Source organism: Delphinapterus leucas, chromosome 8, assembly GCF_059928025.1.
Source record: "Delphinapterus leucas isolate spDelLeu-1000000601 "Yukka" chromosome 8, BTC_Dleu_Yukka2, whole genome shotgun sequence".
Taxonomy (NCBI): Eukaryota; Metazoa; Chordata; class Mammalia; order Artiodactyla; family Monodontidae; genus Delphinapterus; species Delphinapterus leucas.
Window position 1 is genome coordinate 44,595,975 of NC_143136.1, and position 13,676 is coordinate 44,609,650.

At 35.8% G+C, this 13,676-nt stretch overlaps 1 protein-coding gene across 9 annotated transcripts in view; it reads right to left on the minus strand.

Annotated features, from left to right (window-relative positions):
• PMS1 (PMS1 homolog 1, mismatch repair system component) overlaps nt 1-13,676 on the minus strand; it is a 98,489-nt gene that overhangs the window by 33,644 nt on the left and 51,169 nt on the right. For 8 of the 9 annotated variants that reach the window (XR_002643698.2, XM_022567240.3, XM_022567242.2 and 5 more), the window contains one exon: nt 765-881. The exons of the other annotated variant lie outside the window; for it this stretch is intronic. Coding sequence is in view for 7 of the 8 variants with exons in the window: in XM_022567240.3 (XP_022422948.1) it covers nt 765-881 (117 nt within the window). In the remaining variant the exon portion in view is untranslated. The remainder of the gene's footprint in view (nt 1-764; nt 882-13,676) is intronic. 9 annotated transcript variants of the gene reach the window in all.

Here is a 13,676-nt window from a genome sequence, read left to right on the forward strand (position 1 = left end):
CATTAATTGAGCACAAGCTCCCATCCAAGACTCCAATAAGATGATAATTAAGAACTCAATACTGCAAAAAAGGATAGGCGGGGAAATAGTAGCAGAAAAGAGATCGCAACAAATTATAAAAAAGAAAAGGAGAACAGAGAAGTCATAGTAATGTATACGCCATATAAGCGTTCAACTTTTAGAATGAATCTTCAAATAAAAGATGATTACATAATTAAAATTCTTCCAACAAACAAAAGATGGTTACATAAGAAAATAGGTTATTAAGCTAGATAACATGAAAGTGGAGCTGACATGACTGAGAGGGAGAAGAGCAGGTAGAAGTAAGATTGGGAGTGTTAATAACCTCATCCAATATTATTGGGACTGAAGAAGACTGTCTGAAGCTGACAGATCAAGAAAATAAAGCTGGAATACATATATCTAGGATGGGAAAGGGAAAACAAAGGTAAGAGAGCTCAACTTCTTTTCTTTCATTGTAGAAAGTAAACAGATGAAGATTCTAAATTGAAAATCACTTAAAAAATTAATGTAGCCACGATACTTAAAATTAAACAATAAACAGAAAAGATAAAAACAGGAAGCAGGGCTGGGAAGAGAGGTTTAATATGAGCTCTGTGCGTATTTTCTTTTTGTACCTTATACACATACTTCGTTAAAATTTTAAAAGAAAAACTTCTTGCAACCCCAACCCCACAAAAAGGAAATAATTTAACAGTTTCATTGGTAAATTAGAATTATTAAAGAACATTTTTGTTGTATACCTGAGATTCTTCAGAGTGGTACTGAAAGGGTTCCATGTTGCCCATAACAGCAGTCCCCAGAACAGACATGAGAGCCATTTTATGATCTGATACTCTAGTTTTCTGCCAAATAATTGCCTAGGGACAAAATAACACAGACAACTTTTGACACAATTTGGATTTAGTAAACTCAAGTACTTATACAAATTATTGCTATATTTAGCATTCATCCCTAGCTCATATTTTCTGTATCATTTATAAGATATGCATGTCTGACAGAACTCCGTTTCCAAATTTTAGTAGCTATATATGCTGCAGTGTAGAATCTATTTTAATTTCCCTTAACCTCAATTTTCTTCTCTCTGTAAGATGACTAAGAATAATTATCTCCCTGAGTTGTTGGAAGATGAAAATATATGATGTAGGCAAACACATAGGCAGTGTCTGGCATAAAACAGTTTCATTAAATATTAATTCTCTCCCCTCTTCTAATCCTAAACTTCAGAGTATATACTTCAGAGTATATTTAAATTAAATCGCTACTCCAAGTAAAGTATTACTGTTTTATTGAAGACAGACACCTATGCTATAAGATTTCTGTAAATAGTCAAACTGGTATAAAAATTTAGGATAATGCATGCTTTTTAAAATTACCTTTATAATTACCTTTAATACACAGAAAACTTTAAAAAAGCTAACTGAACCTTACAGACATAAAAGCTGAATAATGAGCTTGGATTTTTTTCACTGCAAGCATCCAGTAGGGTAGTTTAAGAGAAGCATAGTCCAGAGAGACTGCACCAAAGTTTGGCTGTGAAGTGTATGATCAGGTACCACATACTGAAATTTTTTCAGTTAATGAGGTCCAAGTATAGTCAAATCTCTTGAGAAACCACCAAATACAGACACATATCATTCATTCAACAAATATTCACTTAGAACCCCCTAAATCCTAAAGAAAATGTGTAAAGGGCTTAGGAGAAAACAACATTCAAGAGGCAGACAGAGGAAGAAGAGGAGACTGAAAAGGATTGGCCACAGAGGCAAGAAGAGTCACAGGACAGTATGGTGCATAGAACAAGGAAGTTTTTTTAAGAAGAAAGAAGTAGTTATGTGTGACCAGTGTTGAGAGACCAAGGTAAAAAAAGAGATGTGGCCACAGGATTTAGCAATCAGGAGGATGAGAGCAGTTCTCAGGAAGCAGAGTAAACGAAGCCAAATTTTACTTACTAGACAGTGACTATAGGGGGAACATATGAAAGAGACAGCTCTTTTAGGAAGTTTGGCTGTAAAGTGAAAGCAGACAGCAATAACTGGAGGCAGGTGGATCAAGGCAAGCCTTGATGACACACTTGAACAAAAAGCAGTGAGGGAAGAATGGGTATACAAACAAGTAGGTTTGTAGAAACAATGGAAGGAAGTTGAGAAAGTTCTCCTTTGTTCTCTCTTTCTCTCTCCCTCTTTTTTTTGTAATGTAGAAAGGTTATTTGTTCCAAGTAAAAAGACACTGATTTAAATATTTGATTGTAGAGAAGGTTTAAAAGAAAGAGAGACACTCCGGCTAGATCAAAGGATCCTAGCCAAACAAATTCCTTAACATGACCAGGAACCTATGTAGGCAGGAAGAAGTACTAACAATATTATGTATAATAAAATGAAAGGGGAAGTAAATGAATTCATGTTGTTCTCTAACTGGCATGTCAGGGGATAGCAGCGAAGTGCTGTTCTCTTCTGGACAAGATGACAATAGTCACTGACTCTGCTTCTTGATATGTATCATCTGTAAGCCACTTTTGTTTTTAGAATCTCAAAGACCAACCTGCTGGGGAAAACAGATAGTGTAACAACTGCTCAAGAAGACAAATTGCCCAATATTTAGTGTAACAGGAAAACCTTTTACCTATTCCCAGGGTTTTATTAATACTAATCAAGTAGGAGTTACAATTTATGAAGAACTTACTTACTAGGCACTACTATTCTAGAAACCATTAATTTTCACAACCATTTCAGGCAGGTATTATCATCTCATTTTCCAGATGAGGAAACTGAGGCTCAGATTGATTTACCCAAAGAAACAGAGATATTAGACCATGGAATCATGATTCATACCCTAACCTTTATGGTTCCAAATTTTTACTTTGCTAACATCTCTCTCCTCTCTAGTCAAGGATAGTAATAAGTTACAGCCAACTTCAGACCCTAATTGGGAATTCTCAAATAGTGTCTCTGACAAATGCATTTTCATGTATGAGTATGTGATATGTTATGAAATCTCCAGTTGTTTGAGGGTATTAATACACTCTCAAAACGAAATTATTTTAAAAATTCATTTAAAGTTAAATAAATAATTTACCTTTAGAAGAGGGCAAGGAGAAAAATCGGGATCTCCAAATCAAAGAAACCACACCAGAATAACAGAAATCCAAAAAAGACTGGGAGCTACTCTTATAGCATCCTGAAGTCAGAAAATTTTTGAGAGTGCAGCTTGTCAGTACCAACCTTAACCATATTATGCAGATCCTTATACCTAAGGATTTCTAAATTTCTGATAATTTTTATTTATTAATATTCATATAAATACAGATGTGTAGTAATTAGTCCCAGCAAAATGACAGAACTAGAATTTAGGTACTGTTCTGTCCTAGACGCCAACTTTTCACTGTCTATTGCGTTGAAAGCGATCTCAATTAGAAAAAAGGACCTAAAGTACATGAAATCAAATAGAAAAGTAAATTGTAAACAATTAAAAAATTAAGGTATAGGTTCAATGTGTATATTTCTAAAAATATTACGTTTTGGTAACTACATTTCCACTTAAAGGCCAATACGCTATTTAAAATTGGAACTGCTCCAGGAAACATGGGATGTCACATAAGTTTTTTTTTTTTTTGCGGTACGCGGGCCTCTCACTGTTGTGGCCTCTCCCATTGCGGAGCACAGGCTCTGGATGCGCGGGCCCAGCGGCCACGGATCACGGGCCTAGCCGCTCCGCAGCATGTGGGATCTTCCCGGACCGGGGCACGAACCCATGTCCCCTGCATCGGCAGGCAGACTCTCAACCACTGCGTCACCAGGGAAGCCCCACATAAGTATTTTTAATCTTTATTTCAGCACATATTATAATATATAAATGCTCTGGCTAAATTAAAATTTTTGGAGAAACTTCTAAATTTATTCAGCAAATATTTTATTGAACATCTACTTTGTACCAGATTCCATGCTAAAAGCTGGGAATACAAAGATAGAAGGACAAGGTCCCAGCTTTCAAGGAGCTAAAAATACCAAAGGAAAGTAAGGTATTAAAATAATTATAATGCATTATGAAAACCGCTAATACAAAACACAGTGGGAACACTGTAGAAGAAACCTAAGTCTACTCCACAGAGCAACTGCATGTGCGGTGAGACTTGAAAGGAGTCTGCCACCCACAAATTATGGGAAGGGCATTCCTGACAGGTAGAAGAGCACATGCAAAGGTATGGAAGCATAGAAAATATGCCTTGCTGGAGATGAAGCTGGACAGATAGATAGACAGGAACAAGATCATGAATGACCTAGCATATCATGCAAAGAAGTTTATAGTTTCTCTTATATGCAATGCAGAATCAATGGACAAATCTAATTGGGAAAATGCCATGATCAGATATGGATGTTAGATCTTTTGACCTTGAGGACTTTCTGTTAAGTGAGATAAGTGAGACAAAGACAAACACTGTATGACATCACTCATATGGAGAATCTAAGGAAAAACTCACAGAAACAGAGTAAAATTGGTAGTTACCAGGGCATAAGGGTTGGGGGGATAGGACAGATGTTATTTAAGGGTACAGACTTGCAATGAGTAGTAAATAAATCCTAGAGATGTAATGCACAGTACAGTGAATATAGATAATAATATTGTATTACATTCACCAAACTTGCTGAGAGACTAGAACCTAATTATTCCAACCAGTAAAAAGAAAAATTAGTTAATGTTATAGAGGTGCAATTATTGCTACAATGGCAATCATATTATATTCAATAATACAGTATCAAGTCAACATGTTATATACCTTAAATTTACACAATGTTTTATGTCAAATATATTTCAATAAAAAAAAGAAAGAGATCTTTGGCAAGAATGATTTAGTGAGAATTGAAGCTAAAGCAATATGGATTAAAAAATGTGACTGTAATAATCCAACTCAGAGATTCTCAACTTTTATTGAGGACACATAAAATGGATGAGGTTCACATTCGCAAAATAGTCTCATAGACACTGACGATTGTGTGTTTTTCCTGGCACACTAGCTATAACACTATTGCTTTCTCTTCTACTCACAAAAATACAATGGAACACAAGTCAGTAAAAGTGACATTTACAGGATTATTTATCTTATTTTTTTAAAGGTAAAACATTTGCAAACTTTGGTATCTTACTAATATTAACACTGTGGCTGAGAATCACTGGACTGGGTAACAGAACCAAGCACACTGCTAAGAGTAAAAGAAAACAGAGATAGACTAAAGGATATGAAACAGACTTGATGTGATTTTGTGACTCAGTGCATAGGGAGAGGAAGAAAAGGAGAAGAATCAGGAATGTGATTGAATCCTTGGTACCAATAACAGCATCAAGTACTCAGAAGGGCCCAGTAAACGATTTGTTGAAGGAGTGAGCAAATGAATACATTTTTCTAGAGAAAAGTAACCCTAGTGGAGTTGAAAACTAGCTCTTTATTTTTAAACATTAAGACTGCTGGTTCTCACACCACTACATGGGTTAGAAATTATAGTCTTTGTCTATTCCTTTAGGAAATCCAAAACAACTTTGCTTTTCCTTCTTTTCTTTAAAATACTAGTTTTATTCTGATAGAACTGACACATGATACAATTTAAGTATACAAGTATACAATTCAATGGTTTTTAGTATATTTACAGAGCTGTGCAACTAAATCCCCACAGTTTAATTTTTTAAAACAATTTTATCATTGCAAAAAGAAACCCTGTACCCATTAGCAGTCATTCCCCATGTCCCTGCACCTTCACCTTATGCAATCACTAATCTACTGTCTCTATAAATTTCCCTCCTTTGGGTATTTCATATAAATGGAATCATACGATACATAGTGAGTGGCTTGTTCACGTATAGCATAACTTTGTCAAGTTTTATCCATGCTGTATCAGTACTTCATTCTTTTTTTAAAATCCAGTTTTATTTAGCTACACAATGCTAAAGACTTTACAGACTGTCTCAGGTGTATCTTACAGTAATGATACAATTTAATTTACACGAAAGGGTAAAACATAAAATATATGAATTTAGTTTTGAGTTTATAGTAAGGGAAGAAGCTAGCATAATTAATATTATATGATCTAAAGAAAAAATAGGAGCTAACAAATTCTGTAACTGAGTGTTAATTTGCATGAGATGATAGATTCTCCAGATGAGGGACTTTTATGCTGTTCAACTCAGAAATTTAGTGTCTGTCACATAACGAATATTATTTACATGTTTTAAAATGAGATGGATGTAGAAAGCCACCAGCTATATACTCCACTAATGATGATTCTAACTCAGCTCAGGTCACAGGAACTTCCAATATTCTCTCCCTTCTAGATGGAGGATAGAAATAGGTGACTGAGGTTCTTTCCAATTTCTATAAACAGATACTGATAAAATGATTCCTACCAAAAAGTTACAAATAATACTGACAGCAGCAAGGCTCTTTGAAAGAAGATCATTTTGAATGACACTGCTTCCTAGTTCTGTTTATCTTTTTCAAGTGAATTTTGAGTCACTGCTTTTTTAACACTTCTGAACAATTTCAGCTTAGATATAATTTTTATGCAATGCCTCTGAATTCTGACCATTAAACACAATGTGTTTAGGTAAGAATCACATTAAGTCATTAGTGTGCTTCATTTCATTGGCATCTGGAATAGTCACTGATTAGCTGGGTTGACTGGTTTCATATGTAAAAATGTGCAGAGTTCCTTTTATCTTCATCGTCCATACTAGATAAAGGCAAAAAAGCTATGCTCAAGTGATTTCAGGTTAAAACATGTGATTTCAAGTGATTTCAGAGTTTGGGCACTCAAACTTTAATCAAAGGCTCAATCTCCACATATTTATGTGCAAAATTCCAAAGTGATACTTATCAAATAAAGAAATCTTAATGTCCTATTAACAGCTATATAACCTACACTTCTGTATGTCACATAACATTTAATTCTTTTTGCACTGGGAGCTGCACTGCAAACATAAATCTATTTATATAAATACAGCCTTCCTGAAAGATTCCAAAAGCACTAGTCCACTCAACATGCCTATACACATCGAAGTACTGAGGTCCCATCACAGAGAAAAGAGCAATGGGTTACGTAGACATACAAGGAAAAAAATGGTCAGAATCCTTGCCCTCTAGGAAATTAAAAGCTGGCTGAATTAGAATGCAGTATTGGCATCAATAGGATAATTAAGGACATGGAAATATTTGGTTGATAACGAGCAATAATTTCTTTTTTAAAATCTTTTTTTCAGCTTTGAGGTATAATTGACAAAAACTGTATATATTTAAGACGTACAATCTTATTGTTTCATATAACATTGCATATTGTGCAGTGATCACCACAATCAAGCTAATAAGCATTCATTACCTCACATAGTTACTATTTTTTGCTTTTACTTTCATCCCACCACCAACTCCCCTCTGGTAAACACCTGTTGGTTCTCCATGAGTCTTTCGGTTTGTTATGCTTGCTCATTTGTTTTGTTTTTTAGACTCTACATATAAATGAAATCATACAGTATTTCTTTTTCTCTGACTTATTTCACTCAGCGTAATACCCTCTAGGTCCATCCATGTTGTTGCAAATGGCAATTTTTCATTCTTTTCTTATGGCTCAGTAGTATTCCATTGTATATACATACCACATCTTCTTTATCCATTCATCTGTCAATGGACATTTAGGCTGCTTCCATATCTTTTTTTTTTTTTTTTTTTTTTTTGCAGTACATGGGCCTCTCACTGTTGTGGCCTCTCCCGTTGCGGAGCACAGGCTCCGGATGTGCAGGCTCAGCGGCCATGGCTCATGGGCCCAGCCACTCCGCGGCATGTGGGATCTTCCCAGACCAGGGCATGAACCCGTGTCCCCTGCATCAGCAGGCAGACTCTCAACCACTGCGCCACCAGGGAAGCCCCATTCCATATCTTGACTATTGTAAACAGTGCTGCAATGAACACAGGGGTGGATATATTTTGTCAAATTAGTATTTTTGTTTTCTCTGGAAAAATACCCAGAAGTGGAATAGCTGAATCGTGTGGTAGTCCTATTTTTAATTTTGTGAGGAACCTCCATGCTGTTTTCCTTAGTGGCTGCACCAATTTACATTCCCACCAACAGTGCAGGAGGGTTCCCTTTTCTCCACACCCTCTCAAATAACACCTGTTATTTGTTGCTTTTTGATAATAGCTATTCTGACAGGTGTGAGGTGATATCTCACTGTGGTTTTGGTTTGCATTTCCCTGATGATTAGTGATATTGAGCATCTTTTCAGGTGCCTGTTGGCCATCTATATGTTGTCTTTGGAAAAATGTCTACTCAGGCCCTCTGCCTTTTTTTGTTAACATCTTTATTGGAGTATAGTTGCTTTACAATGTTGTATTAGTTTCTGCTGTATAACGAAGTGAATCAGCTATATGTATACATATACCCCCAAATTCCCTCCCTCTTGCATCTCCCTCCCACCCTCCCCATCCCACCCTTCTAGGTGGTCACAAAGCACCAAGCAGATCTCCCTGTGCTATCCTCTGCCCAGTTTTAAATCAGTTTATTTGTTTATTATGTTGAGTTCTTTGTACTTTTTGGATATTAACCCCTTATCATATATATTGTTGACAAACATCTTTGTTCATTCAATAGGCAGCCTTTTCATTTTGTTGACAGTTTCTATCATTGTGCAAAAGCTTTTTAGTGTAGTCCCATTAGTTTATTTTTGCTTTTGTTTCCTTGTCTGAGGAGAGAGATCCAAAAAAAATACTGCTAAGACCAATGAGTGTACTGTTTATGTTTTCTTCTAAGAGTTTTACAGTTTCAGGTCTTACATGTAAGTCTTTCATCCATTTTGAATTTACTTCTGTAAATTGTGTGAAAAAGTAGTTCAGTTTGGTTCTTTTGCATGTAGCTGTCCAGTTTTCCCAACATTATATGTTGAAGAGGCTGTCTTTTTCCCATTGTGTATTCTTGCCTCCTTTATCGTAGATTAATTGACCATATACATGAGGGTTCACTTCTGGGCTCTCTATTCTCTTCCATTGATCTTTGTGTCTGGTTTTGTGCCAATATCATATTGTGTTTTTTTTTTTTATAACTTTTATGTTTTATTTATTTTTGGCTGCATTGGGTCTTCGTTGCTGCATGTGGGCTTTCTCTAGTTGCGGTGAGCGGGGGCTACTCTTTGTTGCAGCACGCGAGCTTTTCATTGTGGCAGCTTCTGTTGTTGTGGAGCACGGGCTCTAGGCGCGCGGGCTTCAGTAGTTGTGGCACGTAGGCTCAGTAGCTGTGGCTCACAGGCTCAGTAGTTGTGGCACACAGGCTTAGTTGCTCCGCGGCATGTGGGATCTTCCCGGGCCAGGGCTCGAACCTGTGTCCCCTGCATTGGCAGGCAGATTCTTGGCCAGTGCACCACCAGGGAAGTCCCTATCATATTGTTTTGATTGCTGTAGCTTTGTCGTATAGCTTGAAATCAGGGAGCATGATAATTCCAGCTTTGTGCCAATATCATATTGTTTTGATTACTGTAGCTTTGTAGGATAGCTTGAAATTGGGGAGCACGATAACTCCAGCTTTGTTCTTCTTTCTTAAGATTGTTTTCGTCATTTTGGGTCTTCTGTGTTTCCATACATATTTTAGAATTATTTCTTCTAGTTCTGTGAAAAAAGCCATTGGTATTTTGACGGCAATGCACTGAATTCATAAACTGCCTTGGGAAGTATGGTCATTTTAACAATATTAATTCTTCCAATCCATAAGCATGTTTTATCTTTCCATTTGTTTGTGTCATTTTCAATTTCTTTCTTCAATATCTTATAGTTTTCTGAGTACAGGTTTCTTACCTCCTTGGTTAGATTTATTTCTGGGTATTTTATTCTTTTTGATGCAATTGTAAATGGGGTTGTTATCTTAATTTCTCTTTCTGATAGTTCATTGTTAATGTATAGAAATGCAACAGATTTATGTATATTAATTTTGTATCCTGGAATTTTACCAAATTCATTTATTAGTTTTAATAGTTTTCTGGTGGCATCCTTAGGATTTTCTATACATAGTATCATATCATATGCAAACAGTGAAAGTTTTACTTCTTCCTTTCCAATGTGGATTCCTTTTACTTCTTTTTCTTATCTAACTGCTGGGGCTAGGACTTCTAATACTATGTTGAATAAAAGTGGTGACAGTGGGCAACCTTTTCCTGCTCTTGATCTCAGAGGGAAAGCTTTCAGTTTTTCACCTTTGAGTATGATGTGAGCTGTGGGATTGTCATATATGGCCTTTATTAAGGTGAGGTACATCCCCTCTATACCTACTTTGTTGACAGTTTTAACATCATAAACGGATGTTGAATTTTGTGAAAAGCTTTTCCTGCACCTACTGAGATGATCCTATGATTTTTATTCTTCAATCTGTTAATGTGGTATATCACAGATTGATGTGTGGATACCAAATCATTCTTGCATCCCTGAAATAAATTGCATCTGATCATGGTGTATGATCCTTTTAATGTATTACTGATTTTGGCTTGCTAATATTTTGTTGAGGATTTTTGCATCTGCATTCATCAGTGATATTGACTTGTAATTTTTTTTCCACTGCCTTTGTCTGGTTTTGGTATCAGGGTGATGCTGGTCTTGTAGAATGAGTTCACAAGCATTCCTTCTTCAACAGTCTGAGAAGGACAGGTGTTAATTCTTTAAATGTTTGTTAAAATGCACCTGTGAAGCTGGCTGGTCCCGGACTTTTGTCAGGAACTCATTCCTTTTTTAATGGCTAAATAATATTCCCCTATATGGATATACATTTGAAGTATCACTGCCTCTTATGACGGACGTGTGGGTTATTTCCACTTTTTGCCTATTATGAACGATGCTGCTATAAACATTCACGTACATCTTTTTGTGTGAAATATATTTTTATTTTTCTTGTGTATATACCTAGGAGTGAAATAGCTGGGTAAAGTGGTAACTCTGTTTATTTTCTCTGTTTATTTTTGTCAGACTGTAATCTTTCCATTTCTTCTGCACGTGTTTGTGTTTGTATGTGTGTGAGTGTAAAAAGACAAAAAGGTGCTGGCTTCTGCTATGATGGTTGTTATTTTAAGCCAGCCAGTAGCTGGTGATTTAAGGAAAAATACTCAAAATAAGAGAAGCAGGTTAAGGTTCTGAATAATCTGCAACTGTATATAAATTAAGTGTCATCTGCTTCATACTTTCTATATCACAAGTTATTTTTAACAAGGAGTAGTTGAGCAATAAAAACTTATTCACAAAAAGTTTATCTCCTTAAAGCTAGCCAGCTAGCTCTCTGATTCATACATATGTATAAAATGTATTTAAAATGAGTAGTCATGAAAATATTTCAAGAAAACTAATGTTTTAAAATTCCTGCACTTAATATAGCTATAAAACCTGTGATTTTTCTAGTGGAAACGTCATCTTGTGTGTTTTAGTTTGTATTAGAGTGATGCCTCAGATAGGAATCTTAGCTGCTGATTAATGCAAACATGCTATTGCACTGCCTGACCTATTGAAAAGCTAGTATACAGAACTGCAGAAAGATCACTTGAGGAAATGGGCTCTAAACAAGCTGTGAAACACAAGAACCACTGAATGTGAATTGTTTGTTTTTTTTTAATGTAAATACTACTAGCAGTTCTAGAGCATTATTTCACACTGGGCAATTATTGCATCAGATCAGGGGGCTGATTTAGAAGCATTTTCTAAGTAGTTATAGTTAGGCTAACAATAAATAATAAAGAGGTCTGCCAATAAATTAAATCTTCACTATTACTTAGGCAATTAAGATTCATTTTCAAAACAGGACCCATTATTAAAGAACTAAACAATTAAGTATAGTAATTAAAAATTAAGGATATAGAAAGTACTGAATTTTTAAGTGCTACAGTTTTTACAGCAAGTAGTTTTTAGTTTGCTTTCCCCACCATTTCATCAATCCTGTATTATTTTCTAAAACAGAGATCTTCTTTTCACTTCCTGAAGTTTTTCATATATTTTGCCCTTAGGCTGAAAGCTTAATGTGTGCTAAAAATACACACACATACCCCCATATGTTTTCTATCTAGGTCACACAAAGTTGGAGCATCTGGATGTGCCAAGTAAGAATCTGACTCTAGTCAAGATGATGACAGCGAGAAAACACCTCAATAAAAAATATATTACATGCAAGCCATGTAATTGATTGAAGTTAGCCAAATATATCTTGCCACTCTTCCTACTTCATTGACATATACTATTTGAAGTTAGATGAGAATATTCAGTATTTAATTAGTAAACCTCAACTGTGAAGGCAACTTGTGATAATGGGAAAAAGGAGGTTACACATAGATAATAAACAATTAACTAAAAACTATAAGGCTAATAAGACTGCCTGAGTAAAGGCGACTCCTAGAATATGAAATCAAAGTATACATATTAGCATAGAGTGCAACCAAACTTTTCACGCAAATTATTTGCAGACATGTACTAAGAACTTCATGTTTCAATTTCTTAAAAATCAGAAGTTTTAATTACTTCCAAGGTCTTACAATAATAGATCTGTATCTACTGCTATCTACTCCTGGGCATGTATTTGTACTGAATGGTTCAGAAAAGGGCAGAGGCACAAACACAGTATAAGAAAAGGCAATCTATTTCCACACTGGCAGTATGATAACAACATTAGCTATAGAAGCTTATAGAAACTTTATTGCTGAATGTTTTGAGTTTAGTATAAAATTATGGATTATTCCATCACAATACCAAATACTATTGTTAAAAGAATATCATGGGCTTCCCTGGTGGCACAGTGGTTGAGAGTCCGCCTGCTGATACAGGGGACATGGGTTCATGCCCCGGTCCGGAAAGATCCCACATGCCGCGGAGCAGCTAGGCCCGTGAGCCATGGCCGCTGAGCCTGCGCGTGTGGAGCCTGTGCTCCACAACGGGAGAGGCCACAACAGTGAGAGGCCCGCGTACCGCAAAAAAAAAAAACAAAAAAAGCAAAAAAAAGAATATCACATTCTATTAACATAATAAGCATTAATATGATTTGATTCTTACTAAGCAGCCCTAGAGTTTAAAACCGGTAAAATTTATTTAGAAGAGTTCAATATTTAAAGTCTCTTATGTGGGAATTCCTTGGTGGTCCAGTGGTTAGGACTCAGTGCTTTCACTGAGCGGGGTGGAGGTGTGGGGGCTAAGTTCAACCCCTGGTTGGGGAACTAAGATCCCGCAAGCCACATGGCACGGCCAAATAGAAAAAAAAAAAAAAATTAAAAAAGACCCCTCCCTCCCCCCTTAAAAAAAATAAATATAAAATCTTTTATGCTTAATTTACTCTGCTTAAATGTTTATTTTATATTCACGTTTTGGAATATAGTATGCATAATTATTTTTTCCTATGGTTATAAAGAAATTAGTGACTTTACCTATGGGAGGGGGGCTTATAGGAGCTAGGCATGTGAGAGACAAAGATGAGATTAATTTTTTCACTCTACCTTTGCATACTTTTTGGGTTTTGAATCATGTAAAGAAGGTATGGTTCAGTCAAAAAATCTAAGCAAAAATTTGAAAACATAAGTTAACCTCTGCATAATTTTCAAAGGGAGATTATAGATACTCTTTGTAGTCTTTAAAGCAAGAAAGATTATTTCCAATTGCTAATCAAATCTTATCT